Source organism: Babylonia areolata, chromosome 26 (genome assembly GCF_041734735.1).
Source record: "Babylonia areolata isolate BAREFJ2019XMU chromosome 26, ASM4173473v1, whole genome shotgun sequence".
NCBI lineage: Eukaryota > Metazoa > Mollusca > Gastropoda > Neogastropoda > Buccinidae > Babylonia > Babylonia areolata.
Window position 1 is genome coordinate 16,912,594 of NC_134901.1, and position 27,786 is coordinate 16,940,379.

The following is a 27,786-nucleotide window of genomic DNA, read 5'->3' on the forward strand; positions in this document are numbered from 1 at the left end:
CACGTTTGTAAGCTCACGGAACTGATATATATTAATATCATGCTTTAACAAACTCATAATGAGTCTATCTATATGCGACACTCTTTTTTTCTTTTTTTTTCACATGTAAACAGATGAAATGGCCTGCATTTTTTTTTTTTCCATTTTCGTTTTACTGTGATGAAACGTCTACTTTTGGTCTGTCATCATTGTCCGCTTTGCGCATGAGCAGTGGATTTCGTCGTGTCGTCTGGAAAGGAAGGTTCAGCCGACATTATTTTGCGAATGGTCCGGAAACGGGTTTACGGTGAGTTTGCTCAGTGAATAAGATTGTTTTACTTTTTTTGGCTCCGCATACTACGTCAGAATTTGTATTATTGACAAAACTGTTAACACAAAACTCTTGAAACAGAATATTTAAATAGTTTTATGCCGACGTTTACTGGACAAACTGCCTGTGGATCCATGAAGTGTCGAAGAGATCTGTCATTTTTAGAGACGAATGAATTATCCATATAGATATTATATATATATATATCATAGCACCTTGCAGTTTGTCCGTTAAAATAACCCATTTCAGTACTACAAACATCCTTTTACCTTGTATTAGTATGCTTGCTCACCAAAGCCGCATCTGCGACACAGTAGTAGTTAATAAACAGTCGACACAGGGGAGAAGAAACCGAAAAAGCTCAGATTGATGCTAAAGCTGCACAGATTGATGCTGATGCACATTGCGCACAAGACAGTTGTAAAGTTTGACTATTGAGTGTATGGGTCTGTTGTATTATCATGATAGAAGGCAAATATGGACTTCGGGGAATGTGTTCCTTAGTTAAAGGGAAATGAGAACTAATACAGTAAAATGAATTTTAAAAAATTGAGGCCCATGAATCTCAGGAAGGTCCAAGACATCTGATCTTTATCATTATCAAAGAACAAACCAGAAACTTCTGCAAGAGAAAAAAAAAACTACACACACACACACACACACACACACACACACACACAAAATGACTGTACAGAATAATCAAGAAATGATTGTGGTCACTCCTTGGAAGAGCAAGAAAATTTTCAGGCTGAAGTAAAGTGAAATGATGTCTTAAAAGGTTTTCATATGCTTAAGTAGTGAACAGATCGCAAATTCTTCTGTGACTTGTTGCATTTGATTCAAGAGAAAGAGCAGATGGGTGAGGGAGGGTTAGGATTTTGCTCGTTGTCGTAGTTTTCGTAAAACTATATACAGCTGTGGTGTGACCTCATTTGGATTATGGAAACACTGTGTGGTGCCCTTATCTGATGTTACAATCAATTGCAGTTGAGTTGTTCTCGAGAATTGGTTACTCATGAGGGTGCATGCCATTTATAGCACACAAATAGGAATCTTTGATATATAATAATATATACACATCCCAAAACACCACAAAACTGCCATATATAAACTTAAGTATCAGCAGTATCTGTTACAGACCAATAAAACTAGATTTAATTACACATACTTAACCGTGACCCAACTAGTGCAGACTCCGGCAGGGTCTGACATTCATTTCCCCATACCCTTCCAGGGGATAATTTGGCAAGTCAAAATTAGAACGTGATCACACAGTCAGCCAAGCATAAGGCGCGCGACACTTGGACTGGATGTCCGCAGTTGACTATTATAAAATGATTGCTGCCCTGAGAATTATTGTGACCTTTTTATTTGATTATTTTAAATAACATGAGCATTGAGAAGGGAAAAGTTAAGATAGGGATCTACAGAAAAGTTTTAGACAGTTGTGTTGCGTGAATTACAGTGTGACACATCCACATTGATCTTGTACAGAGAACAAATATTTCTTATGTGGAATTATGTACTTTATTTTACTTTATACCTTCACTTTGAATTTGATCTTCTTTATCAATAATAATTTACATTGTTAAGCATTTCATTTACAGGCCCATGCTTGTCACCCTGAGGTATGCAGGACGTGTCAAAATGTAGTATGCAGGACACCCTGCAAGACCCCCATTTCATACTTGATTGGGATATTTTGCTTTGTGAACATATGTTAAGTACATGTACATGTTTGGATTCATTTGACCATTCCTTTGATGCTGGGGAGATGTTTTTAATGCATGTCCCAGAAGTGGATGTGCCAAGGTACATTACAGATGGCCAGTCCCCAAAATATTGCTAAGTTAAAACTGATCCCAAGTTTGTTATGTAATCCAAGAATACATGAACGAATCATATGGATAAATGAGAGAGAAAAGCACCTCTTCTTCTTGTTTATTCTATGACATACTATGTCTGTGTCACTTGTAATGCTGTCACATGTCATGTAAATATTGTGACAGCATTTCCCAATTCCTACTGTGTGCTTTCATACTTTTGAGTTTGAGTTTTGAATTTGATGCTTTGCTCATTATTTAAGCTTGTCATCAGTAACATTATTATCAGCAATGTATTAGGGAAAAGTTTCAATTAGGGACCCCTAGAAAAGTTATAGACCGACTTTGTGTTGCGTGCATTTCAGTGCGACACATCCATGTTGACCTTGTACAGAGTACAAACATTTCTTATGTGGACTTATGTAATCTGTTTTACTTGTTTATGCCTTCACTTCAATCATCTGATCCAATAATCATTTAAATGTATCAGATATTTCATTTACAGGCCCATGCTTGTCACAGTGTAGTGCACAAGACGCCATGAAAGACCCCCATTTCATATTGCAAGACTTGACAAACTTGCAGCATCACTGATTTTCTAACTTCTGATTAAGATTCTACATATTATTACGGTGATCACCTGCTTAAACAAATTGTAGCCCAAAGCTTTTAAAAAAAATATTTTTACATGATTGCAACATTCTACCAGTCACCAATTCTGGAGAACAACTCAGTTGAGAGGGTGCAGAGAAGAGCCACAGAGTTTGTTCACAAATGTAGGCACATGACTTAAAATAATGTTTAACTCATTGAGACATAACTATTCAGTGGTCATGTTGATTTGTTTGGGGATCAGCTCTCCTCTGCACCTCAGTAAAGTTTGACAAGAAATACTGGTGGACTATTTTTACGTGTTAGTTACTGTTACCTTAAAAAAAAAATTACACTTATGATACATTAAAACCGGCACCAACTACAGATTCATTCAAGAATCAACTGGACAATTTTGTAAAATTCTCATTTATTTTTTTAGAAAGATTGATGAATAAACTGGAAATTGAAGCTTGAAATTTGACCAAAATTTCTGCCAAAATGTGTCTTGAAACAAAGAAGGGGCTTTTTAAAACATTTGATAAAAGCTTCATAGCTTGCCATGTCCCTATGCTACTACTACTACTACTACTACTACTACTACTAGCATAACATTAAACCATTACACAGTCTTATTTAATTAAGCTCATTATATACTAAATTTTTATGTACACATATACCCAGTGTGTGCGTGTGTGTGTGTGTGTGTGTGTGTGTGCTTTTTATTAAACTTCAGATTTCTGATTTGTGATGACATCCGTTTTTTAAGTTTATTATATATTTGAAGCTGAAACTGAACTAAAAATGAGTAAAGCATTAATTAATCTAATAACCTTTCAAAGCAGTAATGTTTTGCAGGCCTTCAGGTATGTTGCTTCTCTCTGGAACATAAATTATGACTTCCTTCACACTCTTAAGAAAAGCAGTTAGGACATATTACTTTGAAAGTTGGCCAAATACATATATAGTTTTAGTTTTTCATTACTCTTTTAACACTGACCATTGCATTGTATGGATTTGTGTGTCCACTTTTCAGGCATTTGACTGATTAAAAAAAAACACACACACAAACACAACACACAAAAAAACAACCCCAAAGAACCCCAAAGGTCTGCGTGCATTGATGTGTTAATGGGGCTGTGAATGCAACCTGCAGTATAAAACTTAATAAGTTTTTGGCGTTGTGTATTATGTATATTAAGTTCATTGGAATGCCTGCCTGCTCATAAACCTTTTTGACAAAATGTTAAAGCTGCTTTACACGTTGTAATAGCAGAATGGATGATGACTTGATATTATTCATTGAAAAGTAATATGTATTTAACTATTCATTAAAACTATGAAATATTGCTGAGTTTGCTCAGATGAAAATTGACAATTTTTACGTAGCATTCCTACTATTTGTTGTAGAAAACATTTTAAAGCCTAACACAGAACATCAGTTTTAAACAACTGAAGACAGATCAGATTAAAGGATTGAGGCAAGTTTTTAAACAGCATCAAAGCATAGTGTTTTTGTGTTGTTTTTTTTTCATTTTTCTACCTCACCAGTGTACATGAATCCCCCTTCTTTAACTTAGAACCTCAAACACTTCCCCTCTCAAGCTGCCCCACACACTTACACATCCAGTTGTTGTTTTTTTTATATTTTATTTTATTATTATTTTTTAAAATCGTTTTCTTTTACAGTTCTGAATTTCTCTACCGTAAACTATATTAGATATTTCCAGTTTTTTTTTAACCTAAATATTCATTTTCTAACATGTTTTTAAAGATAGTGTTTTCTTCTGGGCTCCATCTGTAATTGCATTTGTAACAGTTAAAAAAATTTGAGGCATACAAACACATGCTAAGCAAAATTATCTTTGGTACAGCTGCAGTTGTTTGACTCCTTTCGGTAGGTGTTTTATTTTGTTAACACTTAAATCTGCAGCATATAAGTAGTATAACACGTCATACAATCACTAGTATCAGTATCTATCAGGTCACTGATTGAAACAGTGAATGAGTAATTTAGATCAAGAGTTATACATAAAGTGAATTCCATGTATTTTATATTAAAAAATTTTTTTTTTCAAACTGACCACTGTGTCAGAATGAAGTGTCCCTTGTTTGTAGAGATTAAGAAAGTCAGTCTAATACTATATAATTATCTGGTATTGGTTGTGTGCGTACATTTTTAGTGGTTTACATTTGTTACCAATCTGCGTAATGACTATTGTTTGCAAGAAAACTTGTCTAATTTTACGTAAACAGGAGTGATTACAAATTCATATTCTTCTACTTCCTAATTTTTTTTTGTGCCTTTTTTTGTGTGTGTGTGTTACAGGTCATACTGTTGAAATTTGAGCCAGTGTCATTACGTGAAAGAAATACATTTGGAAGAAGATAAAAAAAAAAACCCACCATGCCGGCTGTTCTGCTAGAACGCGTTCCTCTGCCAAGCCTGCAGACTTACGTCACCTTGTCTGTTGTTTTTCTGGCGTCGGCTTTGCTTTACACGCACCACACAGTCATCACTGCTCAGTCAGCGGACAACATACAAGATCAGGGAGTAACTCCAAGAGATGTGCAGGAAGAAGTACCACCAATATTGAGCAACACACTAGAGTCGGACATTGAGCCCAAACCTGAAATTCTTGAAGAAAATGCATTAGACCCAGAGACTTTAGACTTGATGGCTGAAATGGAGTCTGGCAACCTGACTCTACCTTATGAGAGTTATGAGATGAATTTCTTGTGGGTCCTCACCTCTGAGGCTTGGTGTGTCTGGGTACGTATTATACCAATAAATATGATTTTTTATTTTTACATCGTTAATGACTAATGTGAATGTAGTGTGAGATTATCATAGATGTATATATGTGTGGCCTGTTGACCCCACCCCTTCCTCCTATCATCACAAATGTGTATGTGTGGCCTGTTGACCCCACCGGTTCCTCCTTACCCCTGATCCCCTCTCCCCCAAAATAGCACCAAATGCCAAACATAGGTAAGAGCTTTGCCGTCAATGAAAAAAGACTGTGTATCCAATCTCATTGAAAACTAATAAAAGCACAGAAGGAAAAAAAAAAACATGCTCCAGATAATGGGAATTGTTAAAGGTATGTGTGTTTTTTTACTTCCTTTTTTTTTTCTTCAAAAGCTGTTAAACTAAGTAAGTGTATGTGGAAAGGGTGTATAACTGTACTATTTTTCTTTAAACAGATTTCTAACAGATGACAAATTCAATTTCAGATTCCTTTGTGGTTAATGTGATTGGCTGATGAAAGTTAAGTTTCAAAGCATGCAGACTTTTCCATATAATGAAAATGCTATGCCACATCTGCTTAGAAAAATGATTAAACAAAGAATTGATTGAAACAAAAGATATCTATCTAGCCTTGCGTTCCAGTTTAGCATCACTGCCTGATGTAACAGATGTATTTTTATAGATTTTTTACTGCTGAGTTTGTATTTTTTAGTATTTTCTGAAAAAACAATAAGAAAAATATATATATACATACAATAGATATTATGCAAGCTTGTTGTCATTTGATGGATAATGAATTTGTGTCAAGTTAATCAGTTTGCATTAATGCAGTTTCCTTCTGTGTTTGCAGACCATGGTGAACAGTGTATACTGCGTGTTGATACTGTTGGGCAAGTTGATCCAAGCTGTTGTGTTTGGGGACCTGCGAGTCAGTGAGCAGCAGGTTGGTGCATGCACACACGCACATGCACATGCACACTCACACAATGAATATATTTCTGTGCTGTCTCTAGTTAAATTATGTGCTTGGTTAACTAGAAAACATTAAAAAAAACAAACAACACCAACTTTCAAATTAATCAACACAGCATGGTATGTATATTTATAGAAAAGTTCAAATTTCAAAGTTTCTGAGTTCATTACTGCTGTTGATTAATGATTTGAGATCGATGCATGGTGTTATTATTGAGAAGTGTACATAGTGATTTTTGCCTTGAAGTTGAAAAATCAAAGAACCTGCTTTGCAGGAGGATAAAACAAAAGCCTGTAACTAGTGTAAGTCACATGCGTTTATCTGTTAGAATATCTTTGTACTGATATTACTCTGGGAAGAAACTTTGGAAACCAATGTTTAACAGTGCTTGTGATGGTTATGTCTCTGTGTAGTTAACTGCTTTAAGTTAACCTAAGGCATGGTTAAAAGAAAACAAAAACCCAATTCGACCTTACTAAAAAAAAATTCCCTACAAATTGTATGTTCAGATGATTGTAGATTTTGAAGTATTAGTAAACTCACTTGGCTGTTGCACCCTTTTGTATTAAAAGTTAAACAAGGAGACAGGAGAGTAGTAACTTGCTTTCTATCTGTTTCTGTAACTTGTTTTGTGTCTGTCTGTTTCAGCATTAGTAACTTGTTTTGGTATCTTTCTTTCTTCCAGCATTTGAAGGACAAGTTCTGGAACTTCGTATTCTACAAGTTCATCTTCATTTTTGGAGTAATGAACGTGCAGACGATGGAGGAGGTGGTGCTGTGGGTGGCCTGGTTCACTTGCCTGGGCTTCCTCCACCTTCTGGTCCAGCTCAGCAAGGACCGTTTTGAATATGTAAGTGCAGGCACCACTCTTGGCCTTCATGGGATGACACACAACTTTTGTAAACTCAACAGAAATTCATCTTATGGCTAGAATGTTTGAAGTTTCACTTTTACTAGATTTCTCTCTTTCTCTGTGTGTGTGTGTGTGTGTGTGTGTCTCTCTCTCTCTGTCTCTGTCTGTATAATATATATATAGTACATTCAGTTTTAGAACACGAGATTTCATTAGAATATGCATTATTATTATTATTGATGAAATTGATTTTGAATGTAAGAATAGATTATGTCTCGCACTGTTGATCACTGCAGTTCTTGCTTGTTTTCTGTTTTCTTTGTTGTTGTTGTTTTTGTTTTTTTTACCACCCACCCTTTTTTTTTTTTTAAACATTACTTTGGGGAGGGGGGAGTGGGGGGGGGGGGGTGTGTGCAGGAAAACGTGATAGCTAAAGAGGTCATCTACTTAACTAGAATATAAAATTCATGTATGGTGTTTTCATACAGATACTGAAGAAATAAACCATCAATCACACCTTACTCCATTGTCTGGCAAAACACTTTGACATGTTGTAATGTGTATTTGGCAGCCATCTGCCATTATCTAGTATTGCCTAGTGTCTGATTTGAATTTCTTTTCAGACAAACATGTTTGTTGCAGTTGTCCTTTTCACCAGCCATTCCCCGTTCATCCCATGTCAAGTTGTTGAGTCTCCTGGTCCTTTTGATGGCTTGCTCTGGGGTTCTGCTCTGTGTCTGCGTGGCAGCCGGCTTCAGATTTGGAATCACCATCTTTGCCTTCATGGCAGCAGAGGTACTTCAACTTACGTGTGACAGTGCTAAAGTGACTGAAATAATGCCAGCAAGAGAAATAAAAAGGATTCAAGGTTGGAGAAGCAGGGGTTAGTGTTCGACAGTAGTTCAGCTTTGTAAGATGTGTACTTTATTTTCTATTCATGATAAGGGTTGCTTCATAAAGTGTGAGAGATTTAAAACTTAGATTTAAAAGCGCTCAAGAATGTTGTAAAATGCTGATTTATCAAAACAGGTGATGTAAGTGGTTTCACTTGATACCTGTGTTGTTAAGTAAGCAAGCATTATTTCTTTGATTTTAAACGTATTATTGTATGAATCAAGATGCAGAAAAAATTCAGATCATTGGGGAGGAGTTTAACGTGGCCATACAGACAATACTGATTCAAAATCTAATTGTGCAGTTTGGTCATGTATCTGGGCTTTTTTGTTTCTGTCATGCAAATATGTTTTGGCTATATGAGTATGTTTTTCAGTTGTGCATCTTATGATTTATTTTTAGCGTGTTGACTGCAGGTGATATGTAACTTCATATTCCTGTTCTTTTCAGTGTGTTTTGCTGGGACTGAAGACTTTGTATGTTGTTGTCAGGTGAGTTGTTGCAGAACTTGTTTGTATGTTACATCTGTAATTACAGTGGGGTTTTTTTTAAATATAATTTTCTCATATGTAAAACCTTTTTAAGAAGGATTGTTGTTTACCTTCTGATTAGATCTATAAGTAGTTTCTGGTTTGGTCAGTAGTTATCCAGTCTTGGCTGTATTTGCCTTCATTCCACTCATTTTCCAGGCTTTCAGCATCATTTACATGTGAAAAGGGCTTGTCATGTCTGGAATGTAATAACTGGTTTATTCTCGGTAGGAGAAATGTTTTGATGGTTTGAAAAATTCTGTGTATCTCATTCACTAACAGTAATGTGTATCTCATTCACTAACAGTAATGTGCTTGATCAATGTGATTTGCAGATACATGATCCACCTGTGGGATCTTAGCCTGGAGAGTGTGTGGGAGAACCGTTCAGTGTATGTCTACTACTCAGAGTTGGTGTTTGAGCTGTCTTCGCTCTCCATCGATTTTGCCCATCACCTTCACATGCTGGTAAGTTTCTTCTGTTCAGGAAAGCTGGTGGCTCCAAATTATTGCTGCTGTCTTTTCTTCTTGTCTGATGTTGGCATCAAATAATTGATTGAGTGTTGGTTTGAATTTGTAGTGCTATTAATACTTCTGTATATTTTAAACCTGGAAATTTAAGTATTAAAGGATGGCTTCCCTCTAATGCTGGTTGAAGTGAAAATTATATATATTCCTGTTGCGAATAAATCTGTGACTCTTGTTTTGGGGGAGGAGGATATATATATATATATGTGTTTACATCAAAATGATTTATTTATTGCAGGTTATTGTGTAAGTTGCTCTGCACTTTTTCTGTACTGTCTGAACATTTTCACTGCAAAATAAAATATATAAAAGCCTTTTTTTGTGCATCACTGATGTAGTTGGAAAATCAAATAGAATCCATCGAGCAAAGTAATGTGTAATTGGGATAGAGGGAATTCTAATTGGGATGGAGGGTGTGTTCACAGGGTGGTGGTGAGTTACTACAATCATTACATTATTAGAAGTTCTGTGGTGTGTGTATCCTATCTGCCCAAACTTATTTCTATGTTTTGGCCCATATCTAAATTTATTATTTCAACCTCGTCGTCTGTGTAAGACAATCCTGAGGTTACCTTATAGTCAGCTTCGGCTTGATATCAAAACTACCAATATGACAAAGAAAGAAGTCAGGAAAACACTTACCAATCTACCTTTGACACATTTGTAAGTGCACTTTATGCAGAAAGATGCATATATTTTGATAAAAAAAACTACTGACTGTTTGAAAACCGCATAAGATTGTGATTACTCAGCTTCTTTTTGTTGTTGGTGTTTTTTTCTTTTGGTGCAGCCTGTGATGTTCTTTATGATCGTTCATTTGCAGCTGTGGGGCAACATCTTTCTGAGCATGGCCAGCCTGGTGATTTGCATGCAGCTGCGATACTTGTTCTATGAGTTTCAGCGTCGTATCAAACGCCACAAGAACTACCGTCGTGTTGTCCGTAACATGCAGGCCAGGTTTGCATTTTCCTTGTGTTCCAAGAGTTTTAACCACAGCAAAAGTAATCATGTAAAAGGGAAAAATGGGATCTGTTGAATTTATAAGTGATCTGAAGTACTGATGTACAGGGGAAATTTTACTCATTTTATTATGTTTCTCAGTTTCTCAGATACCAAACAGATTATTTTCATGATAGTTTTACTTAATACCAGGATTACATATGTTCATTAGTGGAAGAATAAGTTCACTAGAAAGTGAAGGTTAAAGGTTAATTTCAGCTTTTGATTTGTTTGGTAAAGAAAATTTAGGGTATGCATTCACCCCATACCATTTTTTGCGTGAAATATGTAATAAAACAGGAAATGTACAATCTACATATACAAAACAAAATGAAGAACGTAATACACACGCACACACACGCACATATGCACACACACATGCATACCTAAAACTGCTGTTGAAAAGTAACAGCTAATTCCATAGTGGTTTCTATAGTTGATTTTTTTTTTTTTTTAATCTGCAAGTTTGTAATTTTTTTAGCTGATGAATAATTTTTTTGTGTTCTTTTGCATTCATTTGATGCTACAATCTTTGCTAAACATATCTTTGAGAGAAGAGCTGGAACAACAAAACAAGACATAAAAATCATTGCAACAATCCCATTGCATTATGTCACTTTAGTGAGATAATTTGACTCGGCTTTTTTCTCCCCCCACACTATGCACAAAATTTCTTGCCCACTCATCACTGTGCTCAAAATTCCCTGACCACTTACCACTGTGCAGATTTCCTGCCCACTGAGCACCATTATTGGCCATGTTATTTAATATCCCATTGCTGGACAAGAAAGTAAACAAACCAGCAAGTATTACAGTTGTGTCAATAAGATAAATCATAGCGAGATATGTTCTGCTTTCCCACATATTTTTAGTGTTAAAGGAAAAATTACCCATGACTAAAAGGAGAAAATGTTATATTTATTTCTCAGTAGGTCTTTTTTTTATTGCCCTGTTTGCCTGTATCTGCTAGTTTTAATTGATCCAACATTTCAAAGATGATAATGAATTTCCAGATTTCCTATGGCAACCCAGGAAGACCTGGAACTGAATGCTGATGAGTGTGCTATCTGTTGGGAGGGTATGGAGGCTGCCCGTAAACTGCCCTGTGGCCATTTGTTCCACAAGTAAGGAGATGGGTGATGTAGTTTGCTCATGGACTGGTTTACTTACTGTCTTCTAGTTACTTGTCTCTGTATTGACCAGTTTGTAGTGCTGAGGGCATGGAGGATGGTTGAATATTTTCTGGACATGCACGTACATGTACACAATCTGATACATACGTGATTGCATGCATGCATGCATTGACACATACATATTACACAGTGTACAGATGTGCTTTGCAATTCTATTTACATTATAGTATCTTTTAAATGCTTAAAAAGAACATGGACCCCGTGCAGTTAGCTGAGCTGTAAATGTGGTTTATTTCACTTTTTTAGTGTTATTTTCTCTCATGTTATTACTCCTGTATTTCAAAGTCAGCAACAGTGAAGCTGTTTCTTAGCGTGCAGTTTGCTGTCAGCATGTCACCTGCTTGTGGTCTGATATTTTTGTTAGTGAGCAAACATTGAAGTGTCCCATTTCTTAGTGAGCAATTGGCTGTCAGCATTGATGTGACCTGTTTCTTATGAGCAGGTTGCTGTCAGCATTGAAGTGACCTGTTTCTCAGTGAGCAGTTAACTGTCAGCGTTGAAGTGACCTGTTTCTTAGTGAGCAAGTTGCTGTTGTTATTGTTGTGACCTGTTTCATAGTGTGCAAGTTGTTGTGTAGCAAGACGTTACCTGTTTGTGGTGTGACCTGTCAAACAGCTCTTGCCTGAGGTCATGGTTGGAGCAGGACACATCCTGCCCCACTTGTCGCATGTCGCTCAGTGAGCGTCCCGCCACGCCCAATGCCAACGCTGCTCCCACCAATGCTGCTCCCGGCAATGCTGCCAACATGACGGAGGGTGCTCCTGCCGGCAACCAGGGCACCACCAACCACTTCTTTCACTTTGATGGTAAGCAGTATGTGCAGATATTTGAACTTGATAATGGTTCTTTTACTTAAACAGTAATCAGTAGGTGGGGGGTATTTGATTCAGATGTTGGATGTTGTACTGATGTGGCCCTGTGTGGTTGGTTGACTCAGAGCAACAATATCCAATGTCTGATGGGTTTTACAGGGTATGCACACTCAGAAAAAGTTTGGGAAGAGTGAAGTGGTACTTCGCCATGTCTGGAAAGAAAATGTTAATTCTTAGCAGAGTTTTGGAAAGAAAGGTAAATACTGATCAATTATTATTGACACAGTTACACACATGTTCAAGTTTTTGAAAGTGTACCTGCTGCACTTGTTTGTAAGGAAAAGAGTAGTAGTAGAAAATCATGGGCAAAAAATGACCTGTATTTCCTTATGTTATGCCAAGTTTTAGGCCAGTCTGTCTGATGAAGAAAAAAACAAGAACAATTTTTTAATGGAAGCTTGATTTATCATCATACCAAGTGTTAGGTAGGTCTGTGTACATTATATAATCACAGTGATACCTTGTGCCTCTGCCAATTTTTTAACCAAATTTTCCAGGCAGCCTGAGGCTTCATATCCTGAATGGATTAAATGTCCTGTTCTCAGTAGCCACATGAAACAAAAACCAGCAGGATAGTAAATATAAAAGTAGTCTTTCCTGCTTTCATATTTATGAAGTGGTTGCATGGGGATTAAAAACAACAGTAAAAACCCCTTGGTAAATACAGTAGTTTTTGTGATAAAAAAAAAAGTTTAGTCTGTTGAATGATAAAATAATTTTTCTGATCAGCTTCATCACATGATCATCATGTGCATGAAGCCATTGTTTGTTCTTGTTTTATGTCCGGTTGGTTGCAGTAAAATCTAAATGTAGCATATAAACTTCATAATTCCTTCTCATTTCTTCAAGGAAAATGATAGGTATCATATGTAAACTGTATGCACATGAACTGTTGATCTCCATATGCGTTTGGTGGAAAGCGAACAGAAAGACTGGAGATCTAAGTGAATGCGCTAAGTGGTGTCCCTTGGTTTGCAGCATCCCGCTACATCAGCTGGTTACCCAGTTTCTCTGTGGAAGTGACCCACACCAGCTTGCTGCCTGGGCAACAACTGCATCTCCAGACCTCGCAGCTGGATAGCATGGTAAGCAGTGTGTATTTTCTCAGTACTGTCCACTTTGTTTCAGTTACTGAAGACGGCGTCACTGTGTTCAAATCCACATACACTAGACCACATCTGCTCAGTCAGGCCTTGAGGGGGAATTAAAAAAAGAAAAGGATACATGATTAAATTAATGAATATATAATTAACCCCTAGGCTGCCTATATGACGAGATAACTCGTAATGGCAAGCATGTACGCTTCGCTGCCACAGTGACAAGATAACTTGTCATCGAAATATTCTGACTTTTCCCTGCTTTGCATTCAGTTCGTTGTCAAAAATGCTGGTAGCTTTAGCTTGGGGAATCTTTCTAGATTCTATTCATAGCTAGAAACACCGTCAGCGTCATTGGGCAGTCCTTTATTTGAACATTTTGGTTGGGTTACTGGCTGCAGTGTTTGCCTGGCTCCTCTCCTCGCGCGCTCAACAAAATGTCCGACTGACGCCATGCTCAAGACATGCGATCGTGGCAAACTAAATCAACCAAGATTGCTTTCTTTAGCTGATGCTCAGAAAGAATTGAAGCGTAAATTCAGCGGAGAAGACAGTGATGAACATTTATATGACGATTTGAATAAAGGAGCAATCAAGTGGGTGGCCAAGATACGACTATCAGTGAGTGATGCCGGCTGTACACTTGTAGCAGATGACAGAAAGTTGACCAAATTATTAACAGGACACTGTGTCAGCGATTTTCTTGGTGCTCAGCCAACGCGGTCTGATGAGAACTGGATAAAGTGACTGTGTGAGAGGGGTGAAGAGGAGGGGGGTGGAGACTGAGGGGGCGTGGCCTCACATCCACATTATCACTTGGAGAAGTCACAATGCATTGTGTATCTATCTCTTTATATATATATATATTTTTTTTTTATTTTTTATTGTGGTTGTTCTGGTATGATTCTATGTGTGCAGATATCCATTAGTCCAGAAAATACGATATTTTTGTGCAAATTACCTGACTAATGTTTGTAATGAACGAGTTGCTGCCAGGAAAATAAGATTTAAGTGAAATCTATTTGCCAGGGTTTTTTCACAAAAAATGGGTATAAATTTTCCAAAAATTCTGTGCTCTTTGTTATTGGAGAAAGACCCATAAAAGTATATATTTTCTGAAAGGTAAATGAATAAAGAATACAAAACACATGCTGTTTTCCCATTTTATATATTTTTAGTGACATGCTGTTGTTTTGAAATCAGTGTTTTGTTTTTTGTCACATTTTCAACTTGTTCATTACAAACATTAGTCAGGTAATTTGCACAAAAACATATTTTCTGGACAAATGGATATCTGCAAACACAAAATCGTACTAGAACAACCACAATATATATATATATATTTTTAAGAGATAGATACACAATACATTGTGACTTCTCCAAGTGATAAGATGGATGTGAGGCCACGCCCCCTCAGTCTCCACCCCCCCTCCTCCTCACCCCTCTCACACGGTCACTTGATTCAGTTCTCATCAGACCGCGTTGGCTGCGTGCCAAGAATATCGCTCTGCTGCTAATTCGGTCATCTGTCGTCTGCTAACATCTGTACAGCCGGCATCACTCACTGACAGTCGCATCTTGGCCACTCTCTTGATTGCTCCCTTTATTTTCTATCAGATCGTCCTATAAATGTTCATCTCTATCTTCTCCTTCGAATTTACGCTTCAATTCTTTCTGAGCATCAGCTAAAGAAGGAAATCATGGTTGATTTAGTTCGTCACGATCGCATGTCTTGAGCACGGCGTCAGTCCAACATTTTGTTGAGCGAGCGAGGAGAGAAGTCAGGCAAACACTTGGACAGTGACCCAACCAAAACGTTCAAATAAAGGACTGCTTCATGACGTAGATGGGGTTTCTAGCTATGAATAGAATCTAGAGAGATTCCCCAGGCTAAAGCTACCACTATTTTTGCCAAGGAAGTGAATGCAAACCAGGGAAAAGTCAGAATATTTCGATGACGAGTTATCTCGTCATGCAGGCAGCGAAGCATACATGCTTGCCATGACGAGTTATCTCGTCATGCAGGCAGCCTAGGGGTTAATCGAATGTACTGAAATTGTCTAATTCTGTGAAGTATTTTTTATGTGCATAAGTACATGCATGCATATATTCTTATGTTGCAGCTGCGTCAAGTTCAGACCATGTTCCCCAACTTCCCACAGCAGGTCATCTTGGACGACCTCCGTCAGACTCGGTCAGTGGAGGTCACCATTGACAATATTCTGGAAAACCGCCTACAGCCCGTAAGTATAATTTGTTGTGTGGTGCATGTGTGCAGACTTCTGTACAAATGCTTATACATTTGTGCATGTGTCATTACGTGTGTGTGTGTGTGCTAGCGAATATGCATGTTTGTGAATGGTTTGTTCGTTTATGTACATGCATGTGTTTGTGTGAGACAGCACATGCATGTATATGTGTGGGTGTGAGAGAGAACAAGGGAAGAATAATATGTAAAAAAAAGAAAAAAGAAAAGTAAAAACCAAAGACACCCAACAACAAACAAATGACTGTTAAGCAGAAAGTGAATCACTTTAATCACAATAGACAACAGATAGTGATGAATTATTAAAAGTTGACAAAAGAATTATTACTGTTTGTATTTATTACACAGGGTGTGTTTTGTTGGCACACAAGTCAGCAGTCGACAAGGGTGGGGTACCTGCCATGGACCGCCTATTTTGGAAATTATTTCATCATGTTTGATTATTTTACTGTATTGGGACACACTGTCCAACTCATTTCCTCAACAATCACAATGTAAGTTTGCAAGAAGTCACATCATGACATGGAATGCTAAATGGAAACTGTTCCAGTTGGCTGAACCCTGAAAGACTACATTGACAAGACTTGACAGGTAGAACACATAAAATATGATAGTCAGAAGAACAGATTTTGCGACGTGTTTTGTGACAAAGGATATCAGAAATATTCAGGGCAGGTGACAAATAAGAAGCAGATGACAGAAGAGTTTTTTTTTTGTTTTTTTTTTGAAATCCTGGACTGAATTGGAAGCTAGTGCAAGGATTTTCGTAGAGTTGTGGTATCTTCACATTTGAGCAGTTTCAGAATCGGCCTTGCAGCAATGTTCTGAACCATACAGAGATTATGAAGCAGGTGCTTGTGAGGAGAGTGTTGCCTCAGCCAAGCCTTGAGAGAACAAGAGAGCAAAGTTTTGGTTGCATTTATAGACAAAATTAATTATGACAGTATTGTGCTTACTCTGCTTGGGCTGGTTTCATGATGATTTCTGAGCAGGTAAGAGCATGACCATTGCTAAAAAGCATTCATAGCAATGATAATTGCGTTTCACAACAGCCATGTTGAAGGATTTTATTCATAACTATGTAACTTAAGTGGTAGTCCCCCTGCCACTAGCTGCATATAGCTACAGGGACAGGACATCTTCATGTCATTATCAGCAACCCAGTACGTCTGTGGTGGGTTTGTACACGTGTGTAACTGTAAGCCACGGAAAAAGAAGAGATGGCTAACCATGTGCTGTACTGTGAGACATGGGTTTCCCAGAGCATGTCATTTTCTATGAATGCATCACAGTCCTGGTCCATTTGACTTTTATGATGACATTGAAAGGTTTATGCGTTTTCGTTTTCACTGCAAAATGTGGAGTGATGGCCTAGAGGTAACGCATCCGCCAAGGAAGCGAGAGAATCTGAGCATGCTGGTTTGAATCATGACTCAGCCGCTGATATTTTCTCCCCCTCCAACAGACATTGAAGTGGTGGTCTGGACACTAGTCATTCGGATGAGACGATAATCTGAGGTCCTGTGTGCTGCATGCATTTAATGCACGTAAAAGAACCCACAGCAACAAAAGGGTTGTTCTTGGCAAAATTCCATAGAAAAATCCACTTCGATAGGAAAAACAAACAAAACTGCACACAGGAAAAAATACCAAAAAAAAAAAAAAGGGTGATTCTATAGTATAGCGACGCTACTTCCCTGGGGAGAGTGGCCTGAATTTCACACAGAGAAATCTGTTGTGATAAAAAGAAATACAAATACAAATATAATAAAAACATGCATGCATGTGCACGCACACATGCACACACATACTTACACAAACACATTTCGATAATACTTTTTGATAGTTTATAGGCAGGTTTGTCCAAGCACAAAGCACTTTACTTTGAGCTCTATTCGAGAAAAAGTGCTGAACAAGTGTTCATTATCATTTTTATCATTGATATTATATTGTTGTTTTTTTTGTGTGTGTATATTATTGTTTAGCGAGGACCCCCCACTTTTTTTTTTTTTTTTTAGTGAATAGTTATGTATTTTTCATGACATTTGTAATGTGTTCAAACTTAAGTATCCAAATAATACAAAAACAAACACCTAGTACTTTGCAGTTGAGAGCAAGAGCTTCATGCGACTTGTCTTTTCTACCCCCAGTCAGTCTTTTCTTCTCAGCTTTCCCTCCATTTCTTTTTATCTTTTCTTTCTTCTCTTTCTCTGGCCGCTCTCTCTTTCTCTCAGTCCCCCCCTATTTCTGCCCTTTGGACCCCCTCTATCTTATGGAATGTGAGACCAGCTTTCACCCCAGTGATGAAAGGCACATCCTTCCTTTTTTTTTTTTTTTTTTTTTTTTAAGGAAGAAACCCAACGTTGTTTATAACATTAGTATATTGCAGACAGAACAGTACTTAGACATGAGGTTTGCACATACGTGATCATGAGAGTGCTCAAACTTAAATATGAAGGACAGGGTTGAAATCTTATAAAATGCACACAAGCAAAATTGTGTATTTTACACAAATTAATCGAATATATACACTGAATTGAGTTTTACTCATACCTGCGTTGTTGTTTTTGCAAGTGTAAATTGACAGTGGAACTGGTCTGCCATTCATAGCTGCCAATTACTACATTTCCACACAGAGCCAGTTTGTACCTCTGTAGGCATCATGTATATACACTTTTGAGTTCCATCACCCATGTTTGAGAAATTCCAAAAGAAGGGGAAAACATGCAGTTGTGCTGCATGTAGCAAAGGAAAGGTGCATGTGTGTGTCATGAAACTGGTGTAACTGATTCACGGACTGATACTTAGCTACGTTGGAATTTGGCCAAAGAATGAATTTAAGAAGATAGTTAAGAAGACGGCTTAGAAACTTGCGATATCAGCCCCTTAATTGTGGGTATGTTATCCTGGAAAAAATTGAGATTTGCTGTTTTAAAGACATGACTTAAAAAAAAAATCTCTGAAACATAGTGTCTGATAAAAAAATGATGTCCACATTTTCTATTATGGGCTGATAATTCAATGGCTGCACTGTTAACATCATTAAACAGAACTGTGTGGAAATTTGTATTTCAAGAATGGGGTAAGTGAATAGAGCCATTAGAGGCCATTGACTAAGGATTTCTGTCACTGAGGTAAGATTTTATTCACGCATGGGCGATACCTTGACTGCCAAAAGAGTATTACAGACACAAGACATTTTACGGTCATTTATGTCTAATTTTGACCACTGTTGATTTGACATAAACCTTATTTTGAAGATGAGCAACAAGAACAACAAATTGATCTGATAGGTTGCATATTATATAAATCTGTGTGTATATAATAAAGTTAATATAAAATAGCCTGCTAAAGAAAGATTAAATGCATGTAATAACCAAAACACCTTTTTCCATGCTCTTTTCTTTTTTTTTCTTTTTTTTTTTGCATGAAGCACTGTCTGGACTGGAAATAGAGTTGAAATCTTACTCTGGATTTTGGTAACCTGTTCACTGGCACCCCTGTGCCTTTCCTTTCCCTCTCTTGCAGGGCAGGACAATAGACTTGGGGACCTTCAGAGATCAGTACTGGGATAACAACCATGCTGCGGGAGAGCAACAGGTACCTGGGCAAGACTGGTTTCATGCACATGTCTTGGGAGGAGTGTGGGGGGTCAGCAGTTAACAGTTTCGTGAACTGTCAAGTGGGATATGACAGCTGGCTTCTAGCTGCTAAAGTTATCATCTGACAATAAACAGTACGTGTGATCAACACTCAGCTGAATTCCGTAATTCCATTTTGTCATCTGACACCAGTGAATCATTAAATTCAACAAATTGTGTGGTTCTGTAATCATACAAAACATGGATCCTGCTTAGACAAGTACAGAAGGAGACTTCATTGTTGGTCTCATGAAGTAGTGTAAAAGAATCTTCTGGCAGTTGCAAAGCATGGACAGATTTTTAAGAAACCACAAATGTTACATGTCTTGACAACACAGCCGTGCACATACATGTAGAATTGTGTGTGGATTCTTCTGGATAATGATTGCAGCCTGTAACCATTCAAATAAGAATTATTGTGATCATGAAATTTCCTTTTTGCCGGGAAAATGCTGGACATACAATGCAGATGTCAAGGGCTGCTGGATGAATTTTAGTGCAAACATGATGCTTTGTAGATTCAGACCAGAAAGGAAGTGTACTCAGACAAACATTAGGAAATTTGCCTGCGATATTTTACATTGTTAGACCTGCTGAAATGGTTGATAAAGAACTTGCACCCATGAAGAAAACATTTTATAGCCTATTCATTATCACCAGTATATACCAGTCCTGGAAGACTTGTCTTTTTCTTTCTTTATTATTTTATTATCATTTCAGGTGGGAGGGTTTTAAAAAAATAGGGTGAAGGCCAAGGCGGAGAACACACAGAAACACCATTCAAAATTTTTTTTCCTGCTCCAGGCAGCATTGTCAAAACTGTCAATCCCTGTATGTGAAATCATGTAGTTGGACAGTGTGTGCCTGCATGCTTTCTGCTTGTTGCTTCTGCAGCTTGTGTAATATTGACAAGTCTGGAAGTATTTGAGGTCTTTTAAAACCTGGTGATTGTGTTCACTGAACAGGAAGCCATGGCATTGCCATCTACAGTGTCACGAACAGCAGAAATGGCGCTGCAAGCAGCGTTGGCATCGCCCAGCAGAGGGTCAGGGGAACCAGTGCAGCCATCAAGTGATGCAGACGCTCTTGCTTCAGGCACTCAGGCCTCTCAGCTCAGTCTTTCGGAACAAACCAGCTCAGATTTACAATCATCGATGAACAGGTAGAGAGAAAGAAAGATGTGTGTGTGGTGGATATACCCAGTGTGATCATCGAGAATGATAATAGTAATAATATGCATATTTATACAGAAAGATTTTTTGTTTTTTACCTTTAGCCTTTGAAAACTCCCAGTGGCCATTCCTGAGGTGTTTGTTAATTTCGGAAGAAGATTTGGGAGTTTGTGGGAGATGGGGCGAGACTTAGATGTGACGTTGTTGACTATTGCTGTTGTGACAACAAAGTTTAGACTTGGCCTCTCTGTCATGAATAGTCCACCCAGCTCATTCACCTTCCCTCTCATTTTGACCACTTCCCAGCCTCGCTTGCTACATGGCCCACACACACACACACACACACACCACGCACACACAGTGACCAGTCTCGTGAGCCTAACCCAGTCAGCACACACGCATGCACAGCACAGTGTATGTGTTGCTCTATGACCTCCGTTTGCTGCCATCAACTGCAGAGGGGTTGAGTAAACTCAAGCAGCTGTAAAAAAGAAAGAAACAAAAATTGCCTGGCCTGACAGTGCTATTGCTTGTGAATTATAAAAATAATGTCCACACATACAAAGAAGGAAAATCTCTTGGAAATATTCAGTTTGAGATACAGAACACTCTTTTGCAAAACAGAACACGATGATTAGATTGATTATATACACTGGGATGGACACTAGCTGTCCATTCTGCAGTGTAATTTGCCTAAATGGCCATTTTTATGTATTTTTTATTTGGCTTTGAAGTGTTTTTTTTGTGTTTTTTTCTTCTTCTTTTTTTTAATCTAGGGATGATGAATTAAACGGAAAGGCTGACGTCTGTCACACTGCCGCATTCACTCAAGCTCACATGACAGATATACTCGCACACAACGTTCGCATTCTGACTTCACTCTTACCCAGGGATAAACAACGTAACAACGTAATTATTAATAGTTCAAAGAAAATAAACAATTGTGTTCACATTTTCCCTTCAGGGATAAATTATATGAAAAGTCCAGTCCAGGAAAACACAATCAATACTTAATGTTCTGTCTTACGCTTCCTGTTATAGTTTTTAAATCATAATGATAATTTTCATAATGTATCTTTCCACAACTTTGTTGTCAGTTGGTGCTTCCCAAACATCTTTTGGTGGGCGATATATCAGCCAAACACCTTCGAAAACAGGCCAGGTGCTGAGGATCCTGAAACATCCTCAGAACCTAACTGTAGTTAAATTGATCTAGTAAAATTAGTGCTCACATGACTTGCGTTGCCATTCTTGTTTTACTGAACTAGTGTTCAGAAATGTAAAAAAAACTTAGATGAAACGATGTCACCGAATTTCTCATTACCAAACTCGAAATTACTGACTCACCAGTACTTCAAAATGAGCTTCCCTGAACCTCCACAGTTCAACAAGACTATGTCTCACATTCTCTCTTAGAATGGTAACAGTGTCTGTTCTATGACTCTCAGACCCCAAGGTCTATTTTTTCCCAGGTCACTTCTGTGACCTTTTCAGCTGTGTGCAGAGAGGGGAGTGGCAAGAATTTTGGCGCACTTCACAACCCAACAACTCGTGAACACCTATTCACCTCAGCGCCTAAAAACACACGCTTTACGAGCCATTCTCCAAATATCAAGTTCAAATTCATACAGTTACTCAGCCACACCATCCAGGAAATCTGACCTTTAAAATAAGCACATTATGACAACCAGCTTGGTGTCATGACAACATCCTTAGCATGGCTTAGTCTTATTTGCCCTATGGAGCTAAATGGTTAAGGTCATGTTCTGAACTGTGTTTGGTAGGTTTATCTTTGTGATTTTTTTTATATTTGACAGTTTTGTGTTTGATACGGTCCTGTGTGGTTGGCTTGATTATAAGCAATGATAATAATAGAGGTATCCAGTGTATGGATTCACATTTGTTGTAAACTGGTGACTCATACATACATACATACATACATATATATATATATATAAAAGAAAGATTAGTTGCAGCACTATTAACTGTTATCTAATTCATAATAATACAATATATTATAATACTTTGGTTCAGTGCTCTCCATCTTCCTATTATTTTTTTTTTGGACAGGATGTCACCCAGTCCATTTGTCCCCTTTACCATTATTGAACTTTATTTTCAGCATGATATGCACCTGAGGTCTCTGTGAGTAATGTATACTATTAATAGATCTGATAACAGCATGAAGTAACTTGTTAAAGTGAAAATGCCTATTAAGTATGAATATTGCCTGTTGATGTGCTCTTTGACAGTGAAGAAATGTGGTTGCAGTGAAGGGGCAGTTGGAGGGGACAGTCAGATTCAGGCCCAAGGAGGCAGGTTTTCCAAGTCAGCATCGGAGAGAATGACCATGCTGCAGGAAAGGAAAAAAGCCATGCTTGAACAAGCCCGCAGGTGAGGGGGGAGTTCTGAGTGGTGTGTGATAATACTGATAACAGTGTGATGATGTGAGTTAAATGTGTGATATAATATATGATAAATTTGAGTCATATTTTGTCAGAAGTGTGTGATAACATGTGAAATGTGTGTGACAAATGTCTATTGTCATAAGTTTGGGTGATAACGTGTGATGTCTGTGATTATGTCATGAATATGTGTAGTGATATGCCCCAAATGTTTGTGATAAATGTGAGTGATGACATGAATGTGTTTGATGACATATTTGATATATTTGATAAACGTGTGATAATGTGGGTGATTATGTGTTTGATAAATATGTGAGGAGACAGTACACAAACACACAGTCATAACTCTGTAAATTATGGTACAGTAAAGGTGCTGAAGCTTTTAGTTGCTTACATATTTCATTTTGTTGAGAAGGGTTAAAGAAACTGAAATTCCAACCTTAGATTAAGATTTTTAAAATTTTTATAATAAATGTCTATGGGTACATAAGTGTACATATGCACACACACACACACACACACACACACACACACACACACACACTAATGCAAAAATAGATTTGTGCATGTGCAAACACATACCTGTCATTCATTTTTCAGTACTATAGCTATGATGCATCAGGTTATACATACCTTAAATTCTAAACAACTAAAATCAAAGTGGTAATGAGAGAAGAGTATATTCTTGAATTTGTCAGTTCAGATTTGACAAACTGACCATAGTCATCTTCTGGTCATCAAAAAGATGCCTGCTGTTCAAACAGACTGGAATTGTTCGCTGTTTCTTTTTGCAGTTTCTTCATTCTAATCCATAAGGCAGATTTTTTTTCTGTTGCTGTTTTGTGTGGTATTTGCCATCACCTGAGTTTTGAATTCTATATAAAATGCAGTTTTTGGACCTAAGCGTCATAACGGGCAGGTGTCAGGTGTGTCTAGCTAGCTTAGGGTTAACCGCTTGACTGGCATGCCGTTAAAATTAACAGGCATAGTGACGCCACTGATGACACCGTTAAAACAAAGGAAATAACTTTGGAAGGCTGGAAATTCCCACATAAAGTGGTATATTTCCAGACCGTTTGGGGGCTGATTGTTCAGGATATTGAGTTTTGACATGAAACAACTCTTTCTACTGTTTTTTTTTTACCTGGCAGTCAAGGAGTTAACCTAGTTCAATCTTCAGAGACTAAAGTAATGGATATGTATGATGTCAGTGACCATGACAGAGGTAGAAACTGGCTTCACGTGATGTAAGTAATTTGAGATAATGAACTATTGTGACAGTCGAAATACTAGTAGGTCCAGAATGGTGGAGTCTGCTATAGATGTGATTCCATTGCTCCAGATAAGTGATGGCATATAGAAGAGGTTATGTGTATGACATTGATGGAAGTGGTTGGTTTCTGCTGGTTGCAGGAGGTACCTGTCCCGTCATTCAGAGGCAGCAGACTCGTCATCTAGCACGCCCAGGTCAGACGACGAGTTGACACGCAGACGAGAATTGATGTTTCAAGCCACGCAGAGACGTCTCAACAATGCATAGAAGAAAATGCATACATTTACTTTTCTAACCACCCCTACCCCCAAAGATTTTGTCTTTTGTTGGATTTGTTGGTGATTTTATTAATAATATTTCTCTCTTGCTTTGTGTGTGTGTGTGTGTGTGATTACTGGAAGTGGTTTTCATGTTGATCATAACTGTGTGGGAAGGATCAGTTTAATATTACCATAATTGATAATTAACTCTCAAAGATTGAATGTAGAGAGAATTTTATTCAAGTATATAGTCTGCACCATACTGTATTCTAGTGTTGGAGGTAGCACATTATGGGAGATGCCTTTTGAGATGCAGATTGTATCAAATGTGTTTTGCTGGGCAGTGCAGGGTTTATTTTTTTTAAGTATTTTTTTTTAAAGTCCTTGAAACTTTTGTATGTGTTAATTGAAACTAGAGGGCAAACAAATAAAATGTTTCTCTGTCCAGCTCACTGACATTGATAGTCTATTCTTATGAGTTTATTGAGGGAGTGAGCCTCCTGTCCTGTCTAAACTTCTTCAAGAAGACATTTGTTCACAGCTGCACTTCACCAACTCCACATTTTGTCTATCTCCATTTCTGGCATTTGCAGGCATTAGCATTCTAAGAAGCTCATTGACTCACTTGTGTAAACAAAGTGAGTCTATGTTATAACCCAGCGTTCGGTTGTCTGTGTCTGTGTGTATGTATGTTTGTGTGTCCATGGTAAAAAACATTGCCATGTAATCTGGAAATACTTTGTCAATACCAAATTTGGCTCAGAAATACATGTAGTAAGGAAAAAAAATTCTTCAGTCATACCAATTGTAAGTCTCCCGGATTAAGCCGTGTTTCCTGTATCGTAAACGATTTACTTCGTTGAGGCTATTTCCGGATTCCAAAAAACATTACCGCATCCCAGTTGCAGTTGCGTAGGGGATGATTTGTAAGAAGATGGCGTGACCTCATTTTTCTTGTTCGCAATTAAAAGGAAAGAAATACAAATTTTGGATGAAACGCACACAGTGAAACTAAATACACTGTTGACACGTTTACTGCATTTGAATATTCTGTGGACACAGTATTAACTAGAATGACTTTTAAAGAAAAATTTTATCGACCGTTTCACTGAGTTTCAGTCAGACTTGTCTAGGCTGGTCTGTGCAGAACTTGTTTTTCCTTGTTCACAGTTAAAAGAACAGAAATACAAATTCTGGACAGAACACATACAGTGACACAGACTACATCATCGATGTGTTTACAGCATATGAATATTTTCAAGTGGATACGCAATTAAGTAGAATGAACATAAAAGAGAATCAACCATGTCGTACTTTCCTGGCAAGTGTAACTTAAATTGTTGTACATCTGTCTAGATCCAGAGAAAACGGCTTAATGTTGCAGTGTCATTGAGGCGATGACGATGTCTCCTTTACCATGGACATTGAAAAATTAATGCCTGAGATAAACCAAAATAACATGATTTAAACAGCGTTAGCACTTTGAATACCACAGTCAATTTATCACGCTCAAAAAAGCATGCTTAGATGTTAATTTTGGAACTTCATTGATCGATCTGCAATAGTGCAGTAACTAATACAATTTCTTCCCACCTGAACATGCTGAGTTTGAATCTACACTTAGGCCTTTTTTTTTCTTCTTTTTTTTTTTTTTTTTTAAATCAATCTGAAGCCTAATGATAAGAAATACAGAACACATTTTAACAAATAGGATTATTTAAAATTTTGTTTAAAGTGTATCACAAGTGAATCTTGTGGGCCTTGCCTCTCTTGTTTTTTTTAATATAGTTACATCAGTCACCTTCAGGTGATGTAACTGATGATAACATAATAAGATATATATATATATATATATATAATTTTCCTTAAAAAGTGACTTTTTGACGAAAATACATTGAGCAGACAATTTTTTTTAATGTAATAATGAAAAAAATTGAAAGGGTTAAAATGAAGACTGAAGCCTCTGTATCCTAGATGATCCCAAAAGCTGACGACATGGGAACCTGCCTTTACAGTAAACAAGAGGAAAATGCTCTGAAAATTAAAATCTTTGGATTGTGTAACCATGTACTTAGGAACACAAGTCTGTTTTGATAACAGCTAGTCAGTAAAGAAGACAGTTTTAGGGCAGCATGCTAGATGCTGCCTGAGTTTTTATTATGTGAGTTCACATTTGTAAACAGGGCAGTAAAAATTACGATAGATAGTGATGGAAGACCAGAAAATGATGATCGACTTGTCACCATGATCAGTGAAGGAAGGATATTCTTTTTTGCTGTTAAATTTGTATATTTGCTCAGTTTCTGTTTTCATGTTGAAAACATTTTTACTGATGTGTAAATAAGCAGTTTTCACAACGTGTGGGTTTATGATTGTTGCTGTTAAAGTGTTAATCTCTGCAAGTTTGCAAGCGAGGTTGGACAAAAATTAATTCTACACTGACTTTGTTGACCTGAGATTGTGTGTTTTTTTGGTTACCCTTTCCTGTGGAGAAAATGTATGATTTCTGTACTGATTTTTCTTAACCAGAGGATATAACTTGTGTGATTGTGAATCTGTTTGGCATTGTAATACTCTATGGGTTTTATCCATATGCATCATTCATATCCATTCCATTATTTTCCTGTGTTATCTGTGAGTAGGTTTTTTGAAAAAGGTACAGCGACTTCTCTGGAAATTGTATATATTTATTCTTTTCCAGTTATTCTTTGCAATAACCACTTTTTTTTCTTCCCCAAATTGAGTGATGATGTCAACATCTTTTATACCTGTTGATGATATATACAGAATGATTTTGTTGATTGTTTCATTCAGAAATTTGCCCTATTAAAATGTGTAGTTAAAAATCTATTTTCAGTTTTGTGTATTGTTCATTTGATTTAGGTCTTATTCTGTCCATGTTTCAGAAAAAAAAATGTAAATTTCAAACACCGATTTGTATATAGTGTATGTATGGAGTTAATATAGATTCAGTGGCTTTCAATGTATATATTTAAACAAAAACATTGATTCATAAGTTTATGTACTAAATTGAAAATGAAACAGATACTCTCAGTGTACATACTTGAATAATTAATTTGTAAATAATTCAATAATCGATTTGTAAATAATTCACATACTCAATGAGTCCAATATGATATTCTTTTACATTGATTCATGTAAAATTATCGTACCACATTGGTGAATGTGTGAAGACATCTTCAATGTACATATTTATTTTTACAGATTTTCCAGTGGTTTACAGTGTCCCTCCAGATACTTTCTATGTAATGTTTTCAATTTTCACAAAGATAGAGTATCCATGCCTGATCTGCCCAATGGGTCTTGCTGCTTAATTCCGTACCTTTTGCTTTA

The 27,786-nt window shown here is 37.2% G+C and overlaps 1 protein-coding gene across 2 annotated transcripts; it reads left to right on the forward strand.

Annotated features, from left to right (window-relative positions):
- Window positions 1-151: 151 nt before the first annotated feature.
- On the forward strand, window positions 152-26,211 carry LOC143300736 (E3 ubiquitin-protein ligase AMFR-like). 2 transcript variants are annotated; one of them, XM_076614626.1, is made up of 16 exons: window positions 152-286; window positions 5,054-5,497; window positions 6,327-6,419; window positions 7,135-7,299; window positions 7,945-8,097; window positions 8,647-8,687; window positions 9,062-9,194; window positions 10,078-10,211; window positions 11,267-11,377; window positions 12,062-12,252; window positions 13,297-13,403; window positions 15,539-15,658; window positions 19,210-19,281; window positions 20,288-20,484; window positions 22,766-22,888; window positions 24,313-26,211. In XM_076614626.1, the coding sequence occupies exons 2-16, from the start codon at window positions 5,132-5,134 to the stop codon at window positions 24,437-24,439; spliced, it is 2,133 nt and encodes a 710-aa protein (XP_076470741.1). In that variant the 5' UTR covers window positions 152-286; window positions 5,054-5,131; the 3' UTR covers window positions 24,440-26,211. The 2 variants fall into 2 exon arrangements, with proteins under 2 accessions (XP_076470741.1, XP_076470742.1); XM_076614627.1 differs by lacking the exon at window positions 19,210-19,281.
- Window positions 26,212-27,786: the final 1,575 nt, after the last annotated feature.